At 34.8% G+C, this 26,057-nt stretch overlaps 3 protein-coding genes across 3 annotated transcripts; 2 read left to right on the forward strand and 1 right to left on the reverse strand.

Moving 5' to 3' along the window:
* The first annotated feature begins 2,132 nt into the window (after positions 1-2,132).
* LOC101255416 (probable xyloglucan endotransglucosylase/hydrolase protein 16) lies at positions 2,133-4,100 on the forward strand. Its single transcript, XM_004243182.5, has 3 exons — positions 2,133-2,480; positions 2,572-2,765; positions 3,535-4,100. Exons 1-3 carry the CDS (start codon positions 2,211-2,213, stop codon positions 3,941-3,943), a joined length of 873 nt encoding a protein of 290 aa, XP_004243230.1. The 5' UTR covers positions 2,133-2,210; the 3' UTR covers positions 3,944-4,100.
* Positions 4,101-12,144: 8,044 nt separating this feature from the next.
* On the forward strand, positions 12,145-13,407 carry tXET-B2 (xyloglycan endo-transglycosylase). The gene is made up of 3 exons (NM_001247278.2): positions 12,145-12,451; positions 12,551-12,744; positions 12,824-13,407. The coding sequence occupies exons 1-3, from the start codon at positions 12,197-12,199 to the stop codon at positions 13,236-13,238; spliced, it is 864 nt and encodes a 287-aa protein (NP_001234207.1). The 5' UTR covers positions 12,145-12,196; the 3' UTR covers positions 13,239-13,407.
* A 7,527-nt stretch (positions 13,408-20,934) lies between these two features.
* Positions 20,935-25,931, reverse strand: LOC101254812 (conserved oligomeric Golgi complex subunit 4). Its single transcript, XM_004243180.4, has 2 exons — positions 24,211-25,931; positions 20,935-21,718 (listed from the first exon to the last, which is right to left on the reverse strand). Exons 1-2 carry the CDS (start codon positions 25,789-25,791, stop codon positions 21,089-21,091), a joined length of 2,211 nt encoding a protein of 736 aa, XP_004243228.1. The 5' UTR covers positions 25,792-25,931; the 3' UTR covers positions 20,935-21,088.
* Between the last annotated feature and the right edge of the window lie 126 nt (positions 25,932-26,057).

Consider the following 26,057-nt stretch of genomic DNA (forward strand, 5'->3'; position numbering starts at 1 on the left):
TTAAGAGTAGCATTATTAGGAACTCATATGAATATAATAGGGAAAGGTTGTAATCTAATACATGACAAATAAAATGAATTAAAGGATGAAATATTTTTTTTATTGATTTAAAAAAAAGTGTCATATATATATATATATATATATATATATATATATATATATATATATATATATATATATATATGTTTATGTGTGTATCGACAACTCTAAGCACTTAAATGTCAAAAGAAGGACGGTGGTGAAATATATATCGAGTTATAGTGAACATACTGATTATTTAATTTGAATCACTAAGTCAAACTTCGTAATATTTCATGATGGCCAAATAATTTTTTTTTTAAAAAATACTTAAACGGATTCGCATGTAATTTTCTTGATAGGAAAAATTAATTATCGATATGGAAGAAAAAAGTCAATTACTAATTGTTTATTTATGATAATAATGTTTGGTACACATGATTTGAATTAATGAAGTTTCCATGTTGGAGACAATGAAATGAACATGTAGCAATGGAGAATGAAAAAGACTTGCTAACCCATTAATTAAGTGTCACAATTTTAAATACTTATTGAGTTATGCACTATTAATTAATTATGCTTCAAAAATATATATCTTTCATATTAATTAACTATTTAATTAGTTTTGAAAATATGATGTTTTGGTATAGGTAGGAACTGTATGGTCATCTCATGGCAACATGTTTAGGGATGTTTCCATATGTTCTGCTTAATCAAGTTTATATTTTATTTAACTAAAATAATTTAATTAAGTTAATAAAATTGAGTTATGTGTATTCATGGTGATTGGTCTAAAACATATTTATATAATAACATCACTTATTAGATGACTATAGATAAATCTTTGGATAGATATTAAGTTTTATTCGGATAAAAAAATTAATCAATAATAAATTCCGATTAGGATCAAGCGTTTATCATCAACCTAAAATTGTATATAGTTAATAGTACGAATGTAACTTCATTTCTTAATTAAGTCCCACAAATTAAAGCAAATACATATTCGATTATGACTCCGACTCATCTGATCATCTTCCCAATCCCCTAGTGGGTGTTGCTTTAGGGATGTTGGTGTTATCCAACGTTAATCGCCCATCCAACACCTTAAATTCTGGTATCATTTGTTAGGAGAAAATGCTTCCTCATGTCAAAAGCTATCAAATAATCTTTTCGGGAGATAATTATTTAGTAAGTGACTATTTCTACGAGCATTTTAAACTACGATTTAAATATCTTTTTTCACCAAACTAAAAATCTTGTAAAAATGTTAGATAAAAAATTAAAATATAACAATTAGCAAGTCATTAGCATCATCACAAGACAATCGATTGAGTAAACATTAGATCTAATCTAACATTATCCAGAAGAATAAGTTTTTTGAGATTTATATTTACATAACTTTTTTAAATATAGAAATAAAATCTAAATGGTAAACTAAAAAAAAAAAATCTGACTAAGATTTTGGTAGTGCTTCTGACAGTTATTTATTAGCTAAATTGCAAAAGAGACTTTCCTTAATACCACAAACATTACAAAATCGCTATTCATGGAACATAAGTGCTTTAATTTTAAGCTAAAACATAATGGAAAAACCTCACGTATTCACATGACATTTTCATATAATAATAATATTAATATTAATATTAATATTAATAGCTGTATCATAATAGGTAACGACTACTATAATTCACAAGGGGAAAATGTATCTTCAGATGAGCTCATTTAAATTAAAATATTAAAGATGGAGTGGAGTCAGATAGGATCGAGAGGTACATTCAAAAAAAAAAATTGATAAAAAATTACGCTATTAATATATAGAAAATGTCAAATTTTCTTTGGCTTCTTTATAAATTTACTTCACATTTTTAACCGTCTTATAGAAAATTCTGACTTTAACATATGATAATATAAACCATATACTAATAATCTATTATCAAAAACAGAAATAACGCGCAAACATTATTCTAGCTTGCAATGAGAATTATGAATAAATTAAAGTTGTTATTTAATTTCCAGCTCAATAATTATTGTAACCCAATTGCCCATTTTCCTATCATGTTCATAAAGGAATAAATAATTAATAATTAATAATTCCCTTCTTTATAGTCCACCTATAAAAAGACTACTAAACCAATCCAAAAGATCATCATTATTTCTCTTCAACAATAATATTTCAGCTAATTTGAAAAAAAATGGCTAATTCTCATTTACTTTTAATTTCCATTGTATTAATGGGCAATTTAGTGGCTGTATTAGCAGCTGGTAATTTTAATGACCTTACAGAAATCACTTGGGGTGATGGACGTGGTAAAATATTAGATGGAGGTAAAGGTCTCTCTTTGTCACTTGATAATTATTCCGGGTCGGGTTTTCAATCGAAAAATGAATATCTCTACGGAAGATTCGACATGCAACTCAAACTCGTCCCTAAAAACTCTGCTGGCACTGTCACCACGTTCTTTGTAAGTCGTTATTCAACTCTTTTTTTTCTCATGAATTATTTTTGAATTAATTGATTGTAAATAACTGCTACGTTTAAAAATATTTTTTTAGCTATCGTCACAAGGAGAAGGACACGATGAGATCGATTTCGAGTTCTTGGGAAATGTGACTGGTGAGCCTTATACGGTACACACCAATGTTTATTCTCAAGGAAAAGGAAACAAAGAACAACAATTTCACCTTTGGTTCGATCCAACTGCAGCATTTCACACTTACACCATTGTTTGGAACGCTAACCGCATAGTGTAAGGCGCTATACTTGTACGTAATTTTTTTTCAAAAAAAATGACATATTTCTTATATGAACTTTTCATTTACCCATTTATTCATGATTATAGTCTCACACAAATAATAAAGCATATTTAAAATGGCATGTTTCGGAGGTCGCTACTAAAAAAGTGAATTTACAATGGATGAAATCCATTAAAAATTGAATCGACCGGACGTCCATGGAAACTCATATTTCTTTATTAGTATGATTTAGAGTCACACAAATTTATTACATATCTGATACTATAAGTTTTAAAAATCTTATTTTTTATCCTCAAACTTTGTCACAATCAAACTGCTCCACGTCAAGGGTGGATCTAGACTTCGAGTATCGATCATCACCTATAAGTTCACGTGAACTTAATAGTTTTTCAAAAGAATATAATAAATAGTAATTAATTATAAATTCAATCGTCCTATAGTGATTTGAGATATCTATACAAATTTATTAATTTCAAATTTCTAATCTGTCAATGTGATCATATAAATTGAAACAAATGGAGTACATAAGAGGGGGCGCAGAGCCAATGGCATCATTAGGACAACACTATTTAACTTTTAAACCTTTTTTTTAATGTATATATAGTAAATACTGAACTCCTTCGATCTATGTGCTTACGTATTCATTTTTGATCTTCTTAATGATAATTCTGACTCCCGCGCTACTAGTAATTGGAGTAACTTCTTTATTACAGTGATATGTTTACCTTGGTAGATACTTACATGTTTGATTATGAAAATCAGGTTTTTGGTGGATCAGATTCCAATTAGAGTATACAACAACCATGAGAGCATTGGAATTGCATACCCCAAAAGTCAACCAATGAAAGTCTATTGTAGTTTATGGAATGCAGATGAATGGGCTACACAAGGTGGTAGAGTCAAAACTGATTGGTCACAAGCACCATTTACTGCCTATTATAGGAACATTAACATTGATGGCTGCGTCGTTAAATCAGGCGCTTCCTCATGTGCCTCACGGTCTACTGAATCCACGAACAGTGCTAAGTCGTGGGAGACACATGAGCTTGATGCTAAGGGTCGGAACAGGGTCCGATGGGTACAGAGCAAACATATGGTTTATAATTATTGCGCGGATTCTAAGAGGTTTCCTCAAGGATATTCACAAGAGTGTAAACGATCAAGGTTTTAAAAAATCGAATTTAATTTAATTACGTATGGTTCGAAACTCGATGAATATGTAAGCTGGTTATGCGATTGATTGTTTTTGTGTGTGAAATTCTTTATTGTTTTGTTTTGTTGTATTACCAATAAAATAAAAGGTTGCTTATTTATTTTTTTTGATTAAATGATATATGTACTATTCAAGTTTTATACTTTTGTAGTGGGAGAATACCGTCAATCCCTTTATCTAAATTAATGAATATTTTTTCCCTTTAATGAGTTCTAATGGGAGCAAAAATTGAATTATTCGTGGTTTTAATTGACTAGTCTATAATTTTTTTCTTTAGTAATGAAACTTATATCTAGTGAAATATACGTTCTTAAAAGGTATCGAGTATAACTTATGGAATATTATTATGTAAAAAAATAAAAGATTATACTCTACAAAAAAATATTTTATTTATCTTAAGGTATAATAATTAAAAACTAACACAAAATAGGCATCAATGTTCGTTCACCAAAACTTTTATAGTCTATTAATATAACGCAAAGCAATATTAGCATATGAAGCTCTCTAATCAATTTTAAAAATTACAATTCATATAAGCTTGTAATCATAGTTCTACCACCCATTATCCTTTTAGCTAGTAATTAATTGAGCTTATGTTCCAAATTAACAATTTAACCTTTTTGAATACTGAAAGAGGGTCGATTTATTTTTCTCGCACACCACTCTAGGCAGTCTTACAGCGTCTGTAATACTTCAGCCTACTTACACCCACAGAATTGACTAAGTATAGAAATACTTAAACAGCAATGTCAAACAATAAACAGGCAGCGTTTACAGGACTAAGTCCCAACCTTTATTAATCGATAATTAATAAAAAGGAAGGCTTCACAAATCAGTCTAAGGCTAAAGAACTCTCTGTCCCTTGCCTTAGACGAATTTCCACCTTAAATCAAAATTCTGCACAATGGCAGTTACAAGCGGTTACATGCGGCGGTTACACATGACACCTGTCCGACACATGTCAGCCCAGGGTTCAAAACTAACTTTCCAACAGCTATATTTCCAACAGATAGAATCTAATTCAAATTACATTCTTATCTACACGAAATACTAATATTCTAACACTTAGAATATTTCAGGCTTCATTCCAACACTTAGAATAATCCTGCCAGCTTCCAACACTTAGAATATTTTAGCTGTCTTCCACACTTAGTTTTATTTCAGCAATTTCGGGTGAACTGCCTTTGTCTTTGACCTTGCCAAGTCTTCACAGCCTTGCTTCATCAAGTCAACATGCTGTCTTGCCAACGCCCTTAGCCCGCACGTAAACCATGCACGTTCAAGCTGCCTTGCCAACACCCAAACACCTTGAACTTGTGTTGCACTGTTTTGCCATCATCCATGCCAAGACCAATGCCCAAGTCCTTGGCATGTCTGCACGTAGTTAGATCAAGTAGATTGCGGGTCTAACAGACCACCCGCACCACTTGAACTCAATGTCCTCATCGAGACTGTTTTGAGATAGTCATCGATTTGAGCATCAAACTGCCATAGGTCTTTTGCTTTCTCCCAAACAGCATCTGCTGCACTCTTGCCTTTCCAATGGACCAAGAACTCAGTCTTAGTATTCTTCTTACTCGTGCCCAAAACCCGGTGATCAAGGATCTTCTCAATTTCAGCATCATACTGTGTAGGTACTGATGGAGGAGCCCTCTTTGATCTGTTCCTGTCCGGATCATCTTCATCTGCAAAGTAAGGTTTTAAGAAACTCACATGGAAGGTGGGGTGAATTTTCAACCTTTCTGGCAGCTTCAACCTATAAGCAACTTCGCCCACTCGTTTTACCACTTCGAATGGACCATCATACTTAGGTATCAAACCCCGATATCTGGTCTTACTTACAATCTGTTTCCAGATTTGTGGGGTAAGTTTCAGCAACACCTTGTCCCCCACACTGAACTCAACTGAGCGACGATGCTGGTCAGCATACTTCTTCATGCGATGCTGAGCCTTGCGCAAGCTATCTTGTGCCTCAGATAACATTTCAAGTCTGTCCCTTGCAACTCTGTATGCTGCTGGACACTTTCCCTGATTTTTAGATTTAGCAACATCTAATGGCGTCATAGGCTGTTTGCCTAAGACGATTTCAAAAGGACTCATTTCTGTTGCAGACGACTTGTGCAGATTATAGCAAAACTGCGCAGTGTCTAACAATGCCACCCAATTCCATTGACTTGCAGTCACATAGTGCCTCAAGTACTCTTCCAACAAATGATTAATTCTTTCCGTCTGTCCATCTGTTTGTGGGTGATTTGCAGTAGAAAATTTTAATTCAGTTCCCATCATATTGAACAATGCTGTCCAAAATCTACCCGTGAACCTTGTGTCTCTATCACTCACAATGTCAGCCGGAACACCAAAGTATTTAATCACATGTTTATAGAATAACTCAGCAGCAACTTCAGATGAGCATAACTCAGGAGCAGCAATAAAAACAGAATATTTTGAAAACCTGTCAACTACCACCATGATAGATGCTTTGCCATCTACTTTAGGGAATCCAGAAATGAAATCCATGCTTACCGATAGCCATGGCCTTTCAGGAATAGGCAAAGGTTGCAGCAACCCTGCTTCCTTTTTACGTTCTGTCTTGTCAACTTGACAAACATGACAAGTCTTAACGTACGCTTCTATATCGTCTTCCATTTTCGGCCAAAAATACATACGAGACAGTAAGGCTAACATCCTTTCAACGCCTGGATGTCCAGCCCAAGCGGAGTCATGCGCTTCTTTCATCAAGTCTTTGCGCAACCCGCCCTGATTTGGCACAACGATTCTCCCCCCTTTAAAATAGAGCAGATCGTCCTCGATCCAATACCGTCTCATTGTGCCCTCCTGCACCTGACCCATCCATTTAACATATAACGAATCATTTGCAGCACACAACCTGATTCTATCATAGAAATCAGTTTCCAGTTTTGAAATTGAATATACTGCAACAAACACTTCTTTCCTACTCAGCGCATCAGCAACCTGGTTGTGTTTTCCTGGTTTATGTTCCCACATGAAATCATATTCTGCCAGGAATTCTTGCCACCGTGCTTGTTTAGGACTCAACTTTTTCTGTGTTTTGAAGAATGTATTTGCTACATTATCAGTTCTTACCACAAATCGAGTGCCTAAGAGATAGACTCTCCAAACCTGCAAACAGTGTACCACCGCAACCATTTCTTTCTCATGTGTTGAGTATCTTTGTTCAGCATCATTCAACTTTCTACTTTCGAAGGCTACTGGATGACCTTCCTGCACTAATACGCCACCAATCGCCTTGTCTGACGCATCAGTGTGTACTTCAAACGGTAACTCAAAATCAGGCAATTTGAGTATAGGTTCTGATGCAATAGCATTCTTTAAATTTTGAAATGCTTTTTCACACTGTTCGGACCAAACCCATTTTGCATCTTTCTTCAACAGATCTGTCAAAGACGCTGCCTTCTTTGAGTAACCAGCAATAAACTTTCGATAATAGTTAGCCAAGCCAAGAAACGACTTCAAATCCTTCACATGACGAGGTGCCTGCCAATCAACAATGGCCTGCACTTTCTTAGGATCCATTCGAACTTGGTTTTTACTAACAAGATGCCCCAAGAACTTTATCTCTTGTTGAGCAAATTCACACTTTTCCATCTTGACATAAAGTGTGTATTTTCTCAATTGAGACAGAACCAGACTTAGGTGATTAACATGTTCTTCCAACGTTCGACTATATATAACAATATCATCTAAGTAAACAACAACGAAGTCATCAAGGTAGTCAAACAGTACATTGTTCATTAAATTGCAGAATGTTGCCGGGGCATTAGTCAGCCCAAACGACATTACAAGGAATTCATAGGAACCATATCTAGTTACACATGTTGTTTTTGGTTCATCACCCTCTGCTATCCTAACCTGCCAATAGCCTGCCCTCAAATCAAGTTTTGTGAACCAGCATGCCTTGCTTAACCTGTCCATTAAATCTTGCACCAACGGAACCGGATATTTGTTCTTTATAGTTGCCTTATTCAGCGCTCGGTAGTCTACACACATTCTCATTGTTCCATCCTGTTTCTTTTGAAATAGAACAGGGGAGCCATATGGAGCTTTAGACGGCTGAATCAATCCAGCATCTAGCAATTCATTCAATTGTTTGCGTAGTTCAACCAATTCTTTAGGAGCCATACGATAAGGAGCCTGTGCAGGGGCAACCGTACCAGGCAGCAACTCAATCTTGTGATCAATATCCCTCCTTGGTGGTAATTTCTTTGGTAATTCAGGTGGCATAACATCAGCATACTGTTTAAGTAATTCAGCAACACAATCAGGCACTTTCATCTTCACATCAGGTTTAATTTCGACCAAGGTAGCAAGTATAGTTTCATCACCCTTCTTCAGCCCTTTGTCAATCGACATAGCAGACAACAACATTTCCTTGTCTTTCTTCTTCGCAACTTTATTAATGTTTCCAAACGGATGAACACCCTTCAGAAAACCAGCATCACTTCCACTCATTACCATCACTCCATCTAAGTGAGGAAACGGAACAAACTGGTATTTTCTTAGGAAATCAATCCCAAGTATAATTTCAAAGTCTCCAAGCGGCATCACCATCAAATTATGTTTTCCCACCCAATTTCCAGTCGACATAGACACACTATAAGCCATGCCCACAATGGCTTGTGCCTTAGCATTGACTGTCTTTACGTAGGAAGGGCTTTTAGACAACTTCAGCCCCAATTTTGTAGCAATCTTCACATCTACAAACGTGTGTGTGGCCCCTGTATCAACCATTGCCATCACACATTGTTCCTTCACTTTCATTTCTATATGAATTAAGGAAGCATGAGGATTCGAAGTGCTAGAGATCTCTCCAACATTATTGATCCCCATAATGTGATTGAAGGATAATCCCAATGGGTTTGCCATTGCAGCCACGATTTCTTCATCCTCCTCCCTTTGATTCACATTACCAGCAAGCAAAGCATTCACTTTTTCCCGATTTGGACAAGATTTGGCCAAATGAGGACCACCACAAGTCCAACAGCCTTTAGAGTTTCCATCTTTACTCTTGGGTCTGTCTTTCCCATCCTTCATTTGTGCCTTTCCTTTATCGTTTGCATTCTCTTTACGACTATCCTTTCTCCATTCCCCTTTCTTTTCATTCTTTTTCTTATTTTTCGAAGTAGAAGGGACATCTGTCGAAGGACGAGTCGTCCGGAAATCTACCAACGAATCAGCAGCAGCAATTGCCCCAGGCAGATCTTTAACATTCTGCCTTCGTAGTTCGTTTTGAGCCCAGCCTTGCATGCCCGAAATGAAATTGTGAAGTTTATCCTCATCAGACATATTTTGTATGTCTAACATCACAGAGGTAAATTCTTTTATATATTCCCTCACTGAACCCGTCTGCCTTAACCTTTTCAATTTATCCCTTGCAAGCCAAGATGCATTGCTAGGAAGAAATTGATCGCGCATTTCTTTTATAAGCTTATCCCATGTATCAATTCTAGGACGACCAGCACTTACGTCGTCTGCATTACGAGTCCTCCACCAAAGTTTCGCATCACCCGACAAGTACATTGTGGTAATGTTTAACTTATCAGCGTCCGGCACTCTTGCAGCGGTAAAGTACTGTTCCATGTCCCATATGAAATTTTCAAGTTCTTTAGCACTCCTTGCGCCACTGAAGGCTTTAGGATCTGGAATCTTAACCTTAGATAATTCAACACGAGTCAAACTCAACGCAGCCACAGCCCGACACAAAACGACGAGTTCTGCACGAAGGTTCTCATTTTCCTTCTGCAGTCCCTCCAATTTCTGTGTAGTTGTAGCACGAAAGTCCAAGATTTCAGTGATGTGGTTATCAACATTTTGTCGATATCCACCAATTTCTCCCTGAACTTTCTCAGCGTCCACTCTCAACTCAATGATTTGTGTGAATAAATCCACAAACGTAGGGTCTGCCAGAACATCTTCAGTAAACCCGACGAAGGATTCAATTTTTCGTGCCAACTCCCATAGTTCTGCGTTTTTCACCATTGTTTAACCGTGCTCTGATACCAATTGAAAGAGGGTCAATTTGTTTTTCTCGCACACCACTCTAGGCAGTCTTACAGCGTCTGTAATACTTCAGCCTACTTACACCCACAGAATTGACTAAGTATAGAAATACTTAAACAGCAATGTCAAACAATAAACAGGCAGCGTTTACAGGACTAAGTCCCAACCTTTATTAATCGATAATTAATACAAAGGAAGGCTTCACAAATCAGTCTAAGGCTAAAGAACTCTCTGTCCCTTGCCTTAGACGAATTTCCACCTTAAATCAAAATTCTGCACAATGGCAGTTACAAGCGGTTACATGCGGCGGTTACACATGACACCTGTCCGACACATGTCAGCCCAGGGTTCAAAACTAACTTTCCAACAGCTATATTTCCAACAGATAGAATCTAATTCAAATTACATTCTTATCTACACGAAATACTAATATTCTAACACTTAGAATATTTCAGGCTTCATTCCAACACTTAGAATAATCCTGCCAGCTTCCAACACTTAGAATATTTTAGCTGTCTTCCACACTTAGTTTTATTTCAGCAATTTCGGGTGAACTGCCTTTGTCTTTGACCTTGCCAAGTCTTCACAGCCTTGCTTCATCAAGTCAACATGCTGTCTTGCCAACGCCCTTAGCCCGCACGTAAACCATGCACGTTCAAGCTGCCTTGCCAACACCCAAGCACCTTGAACTTGTGTTGCACTGTTTTGCCATCATCCATGCCAAGACCAATGCCCAAGTCCTTGGCATGTCTGCACGTAGTTAGATCAAGTAGATTGCGGGTCTAACAAATACCCTTCGTTCTACTGCTTTTTCTTGATTCAATAGTTATGTAATATTGGATTCGGGTTGATTCAAACAGTCTCAATTAAATTTATAATATCAGCATTACTTAAAATATGAAGAGATTAAATGAATTTATTTGATTACATAATTTTTGCAAAGCTAAAACTTTTTTCATCATAACCATCTATTTTCTATTTATAATTCATCCACCTATTTAGTAACCAAAATAGGGGATTTCTTACCTATTGAAAATTACCTGTAAAAGTAGAAGTTTGTTTGTTTTTTTTTTTAAATAAAAAGGAGTAAATTTTGGTTTTGACAAAAAAAAATAATAAAGTCAGACGCATATCACCGACATTGTGGTCAATTCTGAAACCAAAAAACATGATTTTGCATCGGTACCGAATTATTTTTTAATCTTTTATTCCTTTGTAGATCTAGAATGTTTGAATGGTTCTGATTATACGCGGCATCCACCTAGAAATTAATATTAATGGACGGATTCGAAATTTAAAGTCGTAATTATAATTTTAAACTTGTAGCTTCATATTTGTTATTTCATCTGATATGATTTATTTGTCTTGTTTAATAATTTTTTTACATAACATATTTAAGATTTGTAACATTCAACATATCTTTTATTTAAAATGATTATAAAATTCAAAAATATAAATTTATGCTCCGCTTTAAAAATATTAAATTATGAACCTGATATTGCAAAGGGTGAATACAATTAGCGTGTTAGGTAGAATAATGTCAATTTTGGGTTATTGGTGTCACCCAACCCATATGGATCTAATCCGGAGTGGTTCAAACATATTAGTGGTTTAAAGTAAAAATTAATTGGGATTTAAATTTAAATTGTTAATAACTTTTATATAATTGATTTTTTTAATTTTTAATTAATAATATAATTATTTTTATTTTAAATTATTTTTCATGAAATATAGTACTTCAAATATGTCATTAATTTCTTCATCTTCATGAAAAAATTTACTTTTTTTACAAATAGTATTCAATATTGTAAAAAATAATAACTTATAGTCCAATATTATTAAAAATAATACCATCTAAATTTAAAAGTCTATAACATATGTATTTTTTTTAACACTGTCGAGTGAGGTTTGATCTAATAGCTGCCCCCACCCACCATATACTTCCGAAACCGCAGCCCCCTTAATATCTCCCAAGGCCAAACAAACGCGTTACATTTCAATCCTTTCAATTCACAGCTATTTTGCTTCATTTTATTCAATTTAATTCCCCTTCTTCGATTCTTCCTCATCCCTTTATCAAACTTTACTATATATATTCTCATCTCAAAACACACACATTCACAATAACAAATTCTAATTTATCCCTTTAAATCACTACTCTAATTTTCTATAATGTTGCTGCAGCTTTCTCTTCTTACACTAGTCTTACTATCCCCTGTTTCCGCTGATAATTTCTACCAAGACGCGGCGGTCACGTTTGGTGACCAGCGCGCTCAGATACAAGATGGAGGGCGCCTTCTCACATTGTCACTTGATAAAATTTCAGGTTCCGGATTTCAGTCTAAGAATGAGTATTTATTCGGAAGGTTCGATATGCAGCTTAAACTCGTACCTGGAAATTCTGCTGGCACTGTCACCACATTCTATGTAAGTAATAACACACTTTTCGTATTCCTACTATAACTAATTAAACAAAAACAAGAACATGTTGACTCAAGTATGTTTTTTTTTGGGTGTAATTTGCAGTTGTCTTCTCAAGGAGCAGGGCATGATGAAATTGATTTTGAGTTTCTAGGAAATTCATCAGGACTACCTTACACGGTTCATACCAATGTTTACTCTCAAGGAAAAGGCAATAAAGAACAACAATTTCGTCTCTGGTTTGATCCAACTTCGTCGTTCCACACTTACTCTATTGTTTGGAACTCTCAACGGATCATGTACGTAACAAGATAAACAAAACAATTACAAATATTTACTGATATATAATGTCTGACATTTTGGGGATTTTTTTTTCAGATTTTTGGTGGATAATATCCCAATTAGAGTGTTCAACAACCACGAAGCACTTGGTGTTGCATACCCAAAGAATCAAGCAATGAGAGTTTACGCGAGTCTATGGAATGCTGATGATTGGGCTACACAAGGAGGACGGGTGAAGACAGATTGGTCTATGGCTCCGTTTACAGCTTCTTACAGGAATTTCAATACAAATGCTTGTGTTTGGTCAGCTGCTACGTCTACTTCGTCTTGTGGAGGTTCTAAGACTGAGTCAGTAAACAATGATGAGACATGGCAAACGCAACAACTGAACGCTAATGGAAGAAATAGAATACGATGGGTTCAGCAGAAGTACATGATCTACAATTACTGTGCAGATGCTAATAGGTTCTCTCAAGGCTTTTCTCCTGAATGCAAGCGTTCAAGGTTCTAAGGCGGATATATATAGTATATGAATGTAAAATTATGTTTGTTTCACTTTTCTATTCTTTTAATTTTGATCAGGTAAAAAAAAGAACATAGTGTAATTATTTGTGTATGCAATATATTCTTTATTCTTTTTGTAATCATGAAATAGAAATAATAATGAATTGTTTTCCTGACAAGCATGTCCATCTTTGGGGGATAGTGGTAAAGTTTGCGTACATTTTAACATAACCAACCTCGTGAGATTTCACTTGGTATGTCATTGCATTTTTCATCTCTTGTCATTTCGAATGGTTCCATAGCTGGCAACCTTTGTCACTTGGACAACAAAATGTCAATCAGGTAGAGGTCAACATGAAAATAGTTTTTTGTTCCTTGTTAGTACATAGTTTTTCATGTTGAAGACACAAGTTCGATTCCCATAAGGGCTAGGTGCTCATTTCGGCCACTTTCAATTAGTGTTCATTGTTGAATGATCGTTCACTATCTGGTTGTTACACTAGCCTTGGACAAGTTCTCTGAAAATAGAAACTAGAATGGAAAATGTAGCTCAAAACTAACCAGTAATTGTATCGCCAATGTACCTTCTTACACAAAATTATCATCTCAAGTAATACAACAACAATATACAACTTTCTTGAGCATCAAATTTACTTTCACCTTTTCTAAGTTCTTGCTTAATACATTCATAAATCATACCAGAATACTCTCGGAGAAAAGGCTTGGCCCTCAGAACTCACTTGCAAACACGTACTCCTTCAGACCACTTTTATTTGTCATGTTACGTTTTTCAAAAGTCAATTTGACTAATTTTTAAAGTTAAAATTAGATTATATTAATTCGATATTTTTAAAATTAAATTAGATTATATAAAAGCTATACGATGGTAGTTGAATCTATACATGGCATTGTTCATGCTATGTACAACATATTTCTATTTCCACAACACAAAACATAACTCAACATTGTCACCTTCGATCAAACAATCAAAAAATGAAATTCTCCGTTTTTAGTTACTTCGTCTTTCCCTGCTCCGGGATACGTGAAAATCAACAGAGATGACAGTTTTATGCCTAAATCAGGAGAAGCAAGATACGGAGTCATTACACGTGACGACAAAGGAACGTGGTTAGATGGATTCCATGGTCGACTTAATATAAAGGCAACGTCGAGTCTGACTCCAGAGTTGTAGGCTATTGACGAGGCCTAAGACAAGTGAAACATTGCTACTTGAAAAAAGTTATTATTGAAACCGAGTCGAAGGAGGCCTTGATGTTACTAAGTGGTGCCAAAAAAGTAGCTGCAAATCATCCTGATTATAAGGTCATAGAAGATTGCAAGATTCTATTGTCTGAGGTTGACACTTGTTTTATTCGTACATTGAGACAAAGTAACAACTGCTCAGATCAATTGGCAAAGTTAGAGAGAAAACAAAATCAAAACCCAGTGATATTAGATTATCCACCGCCTTTTATGCATCAGTGGCTTCTAGCAAACATGGGTCACGTTGCCTATGCTTGGTATCCTAAGCATGCAACGTAATGTGGATTAGGAACAAAAAATATTAGAGTTAGTTAAATTGCAAAATTTGTAAAAAATGTAAAGAATTACAAGAAAATTGCAATATATATTTTCGTTGATGTGATACGATATATATATTTTCTTGAAATTTTCGTTACTTAGCTCTATTTGATAAAAGGTTTTAGCAAAAACTAGCGTAACCAACGTTTTGAAGAAATAGTTAATTTATAATATATATATATATATATTGAGGATGCTAATTGCTAGATACCCAACAAAATACAGAATGCTGGTGGAAATGAAGAATGTAATATTTTCTTAATGTATTTTTAACTCTACATATGGACTTACTTGATTCTCTCGTTGAAAAAATTGACGAAGTAAAATTTTGTTTTATCAATATTATTCTTAGGATAACTCAATGTATCAAATTGTCTCTGCTCCGTCAATATGGGACAATTCAACATCCCACTCTACAATGGGTGGAGCTACATCCATTCTAAGAGTGATCTTAGCTAGAAAATTACACCATGCATGTAGGTCAAATTTTAGCTTTAAGGAATATAAATTTAACGTTTAACACCCTTCACATAAGTTCTTCCTTCCTTCGATGAAAGGTCTAAAGGATATTATATTATTTATACTTCAATTCAGCCTATATATATAACTTCGAAAAGAATAAGGAAGATGTTGGACCACACAAAAAGCCAAAATTGTCTATGTTGTTCAAAAGTAGTTGTTGCTATGTTCTCGTGTTAGCTCGAATATTTCATCCTTTTTTGATACGATGAAGAGTGGTTGATTGATCACATTTTATCAAAAAATTATATCTTTTTTATAGAAAATTTTATACATATAATACAGATTAAATCATGAAACACTCTTAACAATTCTTTAGTTTTAATTTTTCACCGTATATGTTTAAGGGCACGAAATTTAAAAGTTTTTTTGTTCTTTTAGTTATAAATATATGCTTCAATTTAAAAATACTGAGTCATGAGCACAACATCGAGTTAATAACTCATAAGGTTATTCAACTTTGTATAGTTCACTTACAAATCCACTCAATTTTGAGTTGTTCACTTAGAAAGTCACTTAATTTTGAATTGTTCACTTCAAAAGTCAGTCAACTTTGTTTTATAATTCAAAAGTCACTCAACTATTGGTGGTTCACTTAGAAAGTCACTCAACTATTAAGTTGGGTCAAAAATTCATGTGAACCAATACTTTAGCACCACGTGTTTAATTTAAACTTTTTATTTATGTCATATTATAATTCTGTTAAAAAATGACATTATTAACTTTAAAAATAACCTTAAGGACAATTTTGATTTAATAGGTGAAAAAAGGACATTTTTAATCTATTTTTAATATGTTGAGAACATTTTTAACCCTTTTCCATTTAATTTATCATTAAATAATAAATCATGTATCAATTACAAGTCAAAAGACCCTAAATGAGAAGTAGTTACATTTACAATCAATTATAATATTAGATTTTTGCATTTTGTCACCATTTTTATAAATATTAGTACTAGCAATATCTCTAACATAAAAGGCCAAAAAAACACTTAATACCACATACAACACTAATTAAATGATTTGCATTTAAACACAATTGGGAGCTTTATATTCTTGCATTATCTTTTCTGGTGGAAAAAAAGCATCGTGTAAATTATTATAGATAGATAACTATATCTCAAATTTAATATAAAATTGTGTAAAATATTTTATAAAAAACACACTTTAAAAAGATATTGTATTCTTTTACATCATAAAGTAACATGTATGTATATTTAATATAAAGCAACTATCATAAATAGTATCAAAACTATCTTAATTTATATTTGATTCATGCCTAATTATAATAATCTCTTAGTTTTGAAATAATTAACTCAGAGCTTTTTGCATTGACCTTAATTGCCAAATAAAAACTTAATTAATGAACCCTAAACCTGTTAAGGTTATGATTATTTGTTTCCGAAATTATTTAAAATCTTGAACCCAAAACATTCTATTGTTATGATTATTTATTTTTAAAATTGTTTGCTAGTACCACTTTAATTTATTTATTTCTAAATCATTTAGAATTTCGATTAAGTACTCAATATAATACTACTTGAAGTACTTGCCTTCCAAATGTTTATTTAACTATATTTTAGTAATAAATAAGTAAAGCCAAACATAATTATGATGGCACTGCTCATGCCTAGTTTTGACGTATAACATATCCTCATTTCCACAACACAAAACACAACTCAACATTGTTACCTTCTATCAACAATAGAATAACAAATTTTCTTGTTCATCGTTAGTTGGTCTTTTCCTCCTTGAGGATATGTGAAAATCAAATCAGATAATTTTATGCTTAAATCAGGAGAAGCGGGATACGGAGGTATTGTGCGCGATGACTAAAGTACGTGGTTAGGCGGATTCTATGGCTGACTTGATATGAAATCAACGTCACTCCAGAATTATAGGCTACTCACGCCGTCTAACACAAACGAAAAATTACAATCAATCTGTAAAAAGTAATTATTAAAATCGACTTGAATGAGGCCTCGATGTTGCTAATTCGTGTAAAAAAAGGTAGCGGAAAAGTGCAAGATTCTATCTTGTCTAATTCATACGATGAGACAAGATAATAACTGCATATATCAATTGGCAAAAGTTTGAAAGTTACAGTATCCACTGCCTTTTATGCATCAATGGTTTCTATCGGGTCACGTAGCTTATGCTAGGTACCTTAGCATGCAATGTAATGTGTATTAGGAACAAGTGTTTGTTAAATTTGTAGAACATGTAAAGAAAATACAAGAATATTGCAATATTACACTAATAGAAAATAGTCGGTACACAGTACGAGCCCAATAATATATATGAAATATTTAAAATTCAATATTTTTTATCATAGAAATCTTCATTAATTAGCTGGTGCAAACTTTGTAAACGTATTATTCAAAAAAAAGTTTAAATGTAGTATCCAAAAATAAAATTTGTATCATTTGTGTTTACAAATTATTCTCTCTAACATGTATTATAAATATAATGTAGGTGTATTAAAATATATGATAAACGTATTTCTCTAATATATGATAAAATTTATCTCTCTAATATGTATTATAAGTATCCCGTGAAAAAAGAAAATATTAGTGTTATCAATGATAAATATTTTCTTAATAGAGGATATCTATGTAAGTTTTCTTTATAATACGTGGATAATATTTATATTTGAATATAATGTTTTAAAAGTGAGCTAACAAACAAACTATAAGTTATTTTTTTAATTTGAAATATAACTTAAAATGTGTTTTCAATTTTCAAGTATAATCAATTACTCCCTCTGTCTCAATTTATGTGACACATTACATTTTTCGAGAGTCAAACAATTAAGCTTGATCAAAATTTTGCGCATGACATCTTCAATTTTATAAAATGAAATTTATATATTTATAAACTACACAAAAAGTACTATTACAATAATCAATAATCAAAAAAAATATAAAATGTATGAAAAATTTAAGGGAAAAGGTTTGAAACAAATATAACTTTAAAATATACTATAAAATAATCGAAGGAGTAACAGTTTTTTCATAAAGTTTGGTATCGTAACAACAATTTCAATCTGAAGTATTATTCAAAAAAAAATTCCCAAATTTATAATCAAAGATAAAATTATTCAAATTTTAAAATTTAAAATAATCATATAAATTGAATCGAAGCAATAATATTTTTTACCGAAAAAAGTCATACGAAGAGAAATGAAGGGAAAGCGTTGGGTGGAACCCACAGTAAGTATTGGTAGACCCAATAGACGATGAAACCAAAGGCTAATTATGTCACAGAATTTCTTGAAGTCGTAAAAATTGCAACAAACTGAACATTGGAAGCAATAAAATAAAAGGAAAGGACAAAAAAGTCTTCAACCTATTGTAGAAAATGTAGGTACTGTGCATCTCAAATGCAACAGAGCTAACAGCTGGTAAGGTTGAAAATGTGGTGGAGTCAACAACTAACAATGAGAAATGATGGATAAACTTGCATAAACCAGGTAAACATAGTGAATTATCAAGCTACACAATGAAGTGGGTTGAAAACCATCACGTCTCGTGACCCACCGACTTAAAAAGTCATGTTTAGCACTTTTCAGACTAATATACAGTTCAATACTGAGGCCTAAATCAATAAAACAGCCAGCCCAAATCCACATTGAGAAAAGGACAAAATCAGACACTTGCAGGTATCAATGTTAACAAGCTGATGGTAATAACCCACGAAAGCCTATAGAGGAAGAGACGCAAAATACAACAAGCACACTTTTTTTTTTACTGTCCAATTACAGATCAAATTTGGCAATTATTTTGCAACTTTCTGGGAGTCAAATGGTCCATGACAAACAACACTGCTGATTTTTTGAGAAGCTGGAACAGGTCAGATTGAGACCGAATAAAGATAACATGGTGGAACACTATACCAGTTTGTAGATGGAGACGTTTGGCAAGAGAGGAACCTGAGATATGCTTCAAAGAATGAGAAGAAGAATATCTAGATGATAAAGGCCAACAACATTTTTTGTTTCACTTTTTGTGTAGAATGAAACTTGCGAATGAAGCTAAATTATCATAGAGCTCCTACAATTCCTACAGATTAAGATAAGACTATACTTGAGTTTTTCACACTCTAGACACAATGTACATAGTTCCAGCACAATCTTACCGCTGTTTATGAATACAAACCTACCATCCCATAAGAAAAACATCATCTAAAGAAACTAGAGTAGCAAGTTCATAGCAATTGAGAATGTACTACCAAATAAGGGATCATCTTTCTAGTTTTTTTCCCACTGCAACACAACTAATTGTAGGAAGGAGCATCAGTTATTGATTAGACCAAAAAGAAAACAATGGAAATGTTGTTTTGTGATTGCAATAGCAACAAACCTGCTTCACAATGATATAACTCCAACACTTAATAAAGCCGAATCAATCAATAAAGTGTGTAAACGATTCAATAATTTGACGAGAACACATTATTACATACAGATTCAGCAACTCTTTAACATTTTCCAGCATGTTGAAAGAGAAAAAGAAAGAAGTCTAATGCATAAGTAAATGGAAGAATATAGGATTTTACCTCAATCAAGTAGTCAGAGCATATCCAGTTACAAAGTTTCAATAGGAAGCATTCAATGACCTTGCAAAATATTTATCCAGCCTTTCATAATGTACAAAGAATAGCATCACAACTTAGTCAGAGACGGGAAAAGTAGAATCATGAACTAAGAATGAGAAACAAATTCATAAAGTTAATGACTGGTTTCGTAGTAGAAGAGATTCGAGTGTGGTGTTTGACAGAGAAGAAAGTACATTATAATAGTTAACCCTTTGCCTTGGGAGGAGCTATATGAGCTTTAACCTACAGTCTAAAATGAGTTTCTACAGGCATCAGTTGGAATTTTGATACAAGTTGCGAACTTCTCTTTCTTTCAAGATGATCCCTATAATCATACCAACAGTATTGCCATTGTCTGACATCATAGTACAACTACCAGTTAATCCCGTAGGGAAAGCACTCTCTGTCAATAAAACAAGAAATGCCCAAAATAACAGGAAGGGAACTGGAATAGATAAGTATGACATATTTATAGCTACCAATTATGTTAAGGGGTAGGCTCATTCTTTAGCCCCTTACTTGCACAACCGAATGTTTTCAGTTCAGTACATTATTCAAGAAGCTAAAACAACACAGAAGAATATCCCTACATTTGATCTGAATGACAGGAAGAAACCATGTCAACCATGAGCTGATTCATTGCCTTTTTATATAATAGAGAAATTATATCATGTGACACAGATTCAATTTGAAACCAATTGATAAACAATGTAAAATTGCAAGAGGAGTCAATGGCCCTCCAGTTGTGACTGGATTACCCAAAAAGAAACTCAATCCAAATAACAAACAAATAATGCCAAACTCAGCCTAAAATTGAATGGACAATCAGATTAAATTCTGAGAACATAACACAACCTGTGATCTTCAAATGGAGCTAAATGCACGATATCTTCTCTGAGAAGTAATACCTGGACACACATATCTTTAATACATAGATAATCACTGCGATCAAAGAAGGTAGAAGATGAATCATGCTAAAAAGACATGTTCAGACAAGGAATGAGAAGAAATTTCACAATGAAAAAGAAGTGTTCGATTGAACAATATTTCATAGATTTCGTGCCCAATACAATCTCTTATAGAAGTAAATAAACCTGAAAATTTTAAATGTGGCAACACCAAGCATATAAAGAGATATTGAACAAAATTGAACCATAAAAAGGTTTACAACTTAAGAGCCGATATTGCCTCAGATTTGAAGTCAACCCTCAAACTCAACACTCTTCTAACCTCAGCTGGAGTAAGTCGCCAGGTCATGGGTCCTGAGTTCTCACCCCAGAAATCCAGAATCTCAGAGACCTTCTCCAAGTTTAATATTGTAGCCATTTGGGTTAGACGAGCAAACTTGTCCCTAACAGTCCTCTGGGTCATGTTGGAGAAGTAGCTCACAAGTGCTCGAATATCTCTGTCAAGTTGAAGACCACCAAGTTGACTGAATCTCTTTTGCATCATGATAACCTCAAGCCTCTTAACAACAAAGTCAATGACCAGATGTACAAACGAGTCATAATTGTTAGCAGTCATTAATGGTTGAAGCCAAGCCACATTGGTCTCTACCGCATGGAGAAGCCTTTGAACCCATGGGTCATTTACCTCATTGTCAGCATATTCAGATTCAGACAGCTCATAACTGATTGTTGCAACAGTATCCAACACTGGCCGAATTCGAGGCGTCACAGTAGCCACTAGTTGTTCCAAGCCAATGTTCAAGGCCTTCTTGAAACCATTGCTTGTCTCATTTAATTCAGATAAACATGATTTGACCCTCTCTCTATCTGCTGGTGCAGAAAACACCTGACAATGCACTCCAATTAAAACCAGTAAAAGAGCCAAAGGTAGAAAATAATAAAGAAAAATATGACCTAAATGGTATCTTCTGAATGCAATTTGAGGTTATAATTCATCCTGAAGGTAATCTTTTTTGATAAGCGATTAGCTTCAGAATGAATCATAACCCCAATAATATCTTTAATGTTCAAAGATTCAAGGCAAGAGATGAATGTAACAGGTATTATTCTAGATTTCAAAGGTAACGGTGAGAAAGCAAAGAAAAAAAAAAGAGTAACCTAAACATGGTCTATCCCAATGGAATCTGAGGCTATATATGGATACTTAAAGTTCAAGGGATTCTCAGAAACACAGCAGTTTTTATGTCACAAAACTATGGCACGAAATAGACGCAACAGACTATCATTCTAGAACTCAATGTTCAACTTACTTACCAAATAAATTAATCAGAAAAAATGGATATAGGGTGAGGGTTCCGTTTCTCTCTCGGCGCATGGTACAGTAACTTACACTATCCATGGAAAAGAGAGCATGGATCCCGACTCTGAAGGCAGCAATGGCAATAGAATCTACAATGCAAGTGACTGGAAACAGAAGAAGAAGGGACATCAAGCAAGAAGCAAGCACTGAACAAGGCTTAGTTGTTAGGATTAGTTCGTGCTCTTAGTTGGTTAGCAAGCTTAGATATTTTCTCTCTCTTGTATTCTGTAAGTAGTTCTGCTTGAATCACTTTCTTCGTTCAATTTTCATAATACAGAAAGGGAAGTCAATTCTCCCAAACATCTCTCTCTGTGTCTGATGATTTCTAGGTCTCATCATAAATTTAGGGGAGGATAAATACGTTACACTGCTTCAAAAGAGCTCATAGATGCACTTAGTGTCTAGAATTTGTAACTAGATTGTTGGTGTGGTTTGTTTGTTTTTTGTTTTGCTTGAGGTCTAGATACTTGCTGCAATCTTCCTAGAAGGGGGTGGTGATACTGGATGCTCCTTAATTCTGTAAATGGTTCTTGTTGCAATGGTAATATTTCACAGTTATTACCAAAGAAAACTTACTTATCACTCAAAAACCAAAAAAGCTAACCAGATTAGATTTTGGGGGCTGGAAACATATAAGTAGTTTCCAAGATGATTTCTTCCAGAAAGTATCCTTCAAAGCTGGTAATGGACTCGAGATCTGATTTTGGCAAGACAAATAGCTACGGAACTCTATGCTTAAAGACTCTTTCCCCTCCTTGTTCCAGATAGCCTCCAACAAAAGTGCAGAGATGAGAACTATTGGACTCCTATTTTCAGAAGGAACTTTCAGGATTGGGAAATTAATGACATCCTTTCCGTTCTAGAAACTCTGGAAATCACTACACTGGCGGTTGAAGAGCATGACAGGATTCTTCAATTTTGGCCTTGAAAACATGTCTGGAAAACTAGGCAGCCTCTCAGAGTATCTTGTTTATACTGGACAACCCTGAAGGAAGCAACCCTACCACAAGACAATCTCAGGAGAAAAGGTGTAATACTCATCAACAGATGTGTCATGTGCAAGCAGACCAATGAGAGTGTTAATCACCTTTTTTGCACTGCCCTGCAGAAGCTAACCTGTGGCATTTTTTCTACACTATGCTTAGCCTACAATGGGTAATGTCCTACACCATCAAGGATGCCTATGCCAGCTGGATATTGTGGAGAATTGACAAATCCATCAGAAAGATCTGGAGAATGATCCCAGCAGCAACTTTTTGGAGCCTACGGAAGGAGAGAAACAATAGATGTTTTAAAGGAATATCAACATCTTTTTGCGCACTCAAGGTCAAATGTTTAGTTAGTTTATTTAGTTGGCATTTTTTCTTTTGCCACTGTAAACAGTGTGGATAACTTTTTGGATTTTGTTAATTCACTATCTCTATTCTCTAGTACAGTATAGCAGTACTAGTAGGGTCCCCTTTAGACTATTTCTCAAGTTTTTGCCAAGCTAGCCCCATGTATTCTGTTTGGAGCAGCTTTCTTGCACATTGCATCTTTTTGATGCTTTCTAATATCATTTAATTACTTTACCCAAAAAAAAGAACAGATTAGAACTAAAAAGGACGTGGTACAGTAAATCATAGCATTCTGTTAGGACAGCTGTCGCCAGGCTGTTAGGATTAGTTAGTGTTCTTAGTCGGATAGCAGCTTAGGTATTTTCTCTTGTACTGTATAAGTAGTTCTCCTTGAACCACTTTCTTAGCTCAATTTTCATAATACAGAAACGGAAGTCAGTTCTCCCAAACATCTCTCTCTGCATCTGATGATTTGTCTCATCACTAATGGTGAACCCCTTCAGCTCTAGTTTTTGGAATTAACACATCATGCAGTCCATCCGCCCATGTATTTCATAGCATACATGAAGTTGAACAACGAAATTACAGCTTTACTTATTCACCTCTTAAAAAGCACATGCACATTTTTATAAACTAGACTAACATTGAATTAGAGTGATCATACATGAATCTAGCACTAACCTCAGCACATTGTTCTTCAATCTCATGCCGTAATTTCAATGCATACTCACCACTCACATCCATATTATTCAAAGCCGTGGCAATCTCTGTACCATTCTTTTGTACAGCAACGCCGCCAGAGAACAGCTTGGCTCCAAGATTAGGCTCTCTGACTTTCTGTTGCAAAGCCTCATTGAACTCACCGCCTAATAGACTTACAGCACTGCTTAAAACTGCAATCACAGAGTTGATATTTGAAGTGGAAATGGACCTTCGACAACAGCTCTGCAGAACATAGAAGACATCGTCCACCATGGAAGTTGTGAGACTATCGAACACGAGTTCATCAATTTTTATAGCTTTTCTCACATTCTCAACCATGAAGTATCCTTCCAATATCACATAATAACCGGTAATGTCTTGCACAACTTTACTGAAATTACCACTCCTAAAAGCCTTTGTGGCACGGGGACCTAATTCGGGATCAACAGAACTCAAACCCCTAATCTTCGATATCATATACCCCGTGTAATCCTCACCCAACTGTGTCAAAGACAAGATCTCCTCCAAATATACTTCGATATCTCTGGGGTCTGGTCCTTCGATTCCAACAGACAGCAAATCGCTCTTGTAAGAATTAATCTCAGAAGTCACTTTCGCTAGTTTCCTGTACTCCATGTACTTCTTTATAATAGTAGAACCACGAGAATCACACTCTTCTTGAAGTTCACATATTGCATAAACAATGCCATCCTCTCCACACAAGCTCCTTAAAGTTTCATCATTCTCTTCAATAGCCAAGACGATATCTTTGAATAAATTAGTCAAACAGGATACAAAATTAAGCTGGTTCTGGCTGGATCCCTGCTGATCACTCATCATTTCAACCAATTGCTCATACTCAAGGCGCGATCTCATGGCAATTACCTTCTTCAAATACATCACGTACACTTGCAGTCCCTCCTCCTCCAATGCCAACGGAGGATACAGCCTTATGAACCGCAGAACGGTGGAGTGATCACGCTGATCAACTGCTTCTGCCAATTTACGCCGGACAATCCCTTCAAGCTGCTTCTTAGAGGCAAGGAGCTGGTCTCTCTGGTCAGAAGCAGCTGAATCCTTGTACTTAGCGTCAAGTTGAAGGAACGTCTGAACATAATTAGCAGCAGATTCAAAGTCCTCAGATGCAAGTGCCTTACGTACACCGTCTAAACAATTAGAGCGATCAACGATAGCATCTATTCGAAGGAGAGTGTCGTTAACACGCGACTGACCTAGATCGAGCTGACGGACTTTTGCGCTTACCTGATCAGCAAGGAGAGAAGTTGAACTGATGTTGGAGAATAAGTGATCCGCGTCAGCTTTAACAATGTCGAGAACTTGAGCGGATTTTTGAAGGCCGGAAAGCTGCTTGTCAAGGTCAGATCTATGTGAAAGGATAGTATCCAGTTCTAGATCTAGGGCTCGTTGATATGCAATGCACTCGTGGAGAAGTCTAGTCATGTCTCCAACGTCAGTGAGATTCCGCACCTCTTCCAACGCCTCCGGTGTCCCAAATTTCAACCGAGATGAATCTAAATTGGTTCCTTCGTCGGAAGCCATTTTTTCCGGCCAAATTTGACGAATTTCTCGAACCTGTAAGTGTTATTTTGGGTTCATTTCGTGAAGCTTTGAACTATTTTTGAGGGAAAATTGCAGTCTCGTTTAGAGGAAGAAGGCAGGTGAAAAAAATCATACTTATTACAGTAATAGCTCAATTTCTTCCATAAATTACGAAATTAACCACTTTTTACCCAATAGCCAATTTTTCAGTCCGTTTAAAATATAGCCTTTTCTTTTATTTCTCAACTAGATTACAATTAGTACTA

Source organism: Solanum lycopersicum, chromosome 7 (genome assembly GCF_036512215.1).
Source record: "Solanum lycopersicum chromosome 7, SLM_r2.1".
Classification (NCBI taxonomy): Eukaryota; Viridiplantae; Streptophyta; class Magnoliopsida; order Solanales; family Solanaceae; genus Solanum; species Solanum lycopersicum.

Excerpts from the sequence above, each read along its gene's own strand:
- LOC101254812 (XM_004243180.4), bottom strand. The coding sequence starts at position 25,791 with ATGGCTTCCGACGAAGGAACCAATTTAGATTCATCTCGGTTGAAATTT. Across the intron at positions 21,719-24,210 it reads TTGAAGAACAATGTGCTGAG|GTGTTTTCTGCACCAGCAGA; the intron begins GTTAGTGCTAGA and ends GTGCATTGTCAG.
- LOC101255416 (XM_004243182.5), top strand. The coding sequence starts at position 2,211 with ATGGCTAATTCTCATTTACTTTTAATTTCCATTGTATTAATGGGCAAT. Across the intron at positions 2,481-2,571 it reads GCACTGTCACCACGTTCTTT|CTATCGTCACAAGGAGAAGG; the intron begins GTAAGTCGTTAT and ends ATATTTTTTTAG. Across the intron at positions 2,766-3,534 it reads TGGAACGCTAACCGCATAGT|GTTTTTGGTGGATCAGATTC; the intron begins GTAAGGCGCTAT and ends TATGAAAATCAG.
- tXET-B2 (NM_001247278.2), top strand. The coding sequence starts at position 12,197 with ATGTTGCTGCAGCTTTCTCTTCTTACACTAGTCTTACTATCCCCTGTT. Across the intron at positions 12,452-12,550 it reads GCACTGTCACCACATTCTAT|TTGTCTTCTCAAGGAGCAGG; the intron begins GTAAGTAATAAC and ends TGTAATTTGCAG. Across the intron at positions 12,745-12,823 it reads TGGAACTCTCAACGGATCAT|ATTTTTGGTGGATAATATCC; the intron begins GTACGTAACAAG and ends TTTTTTTTTCAG.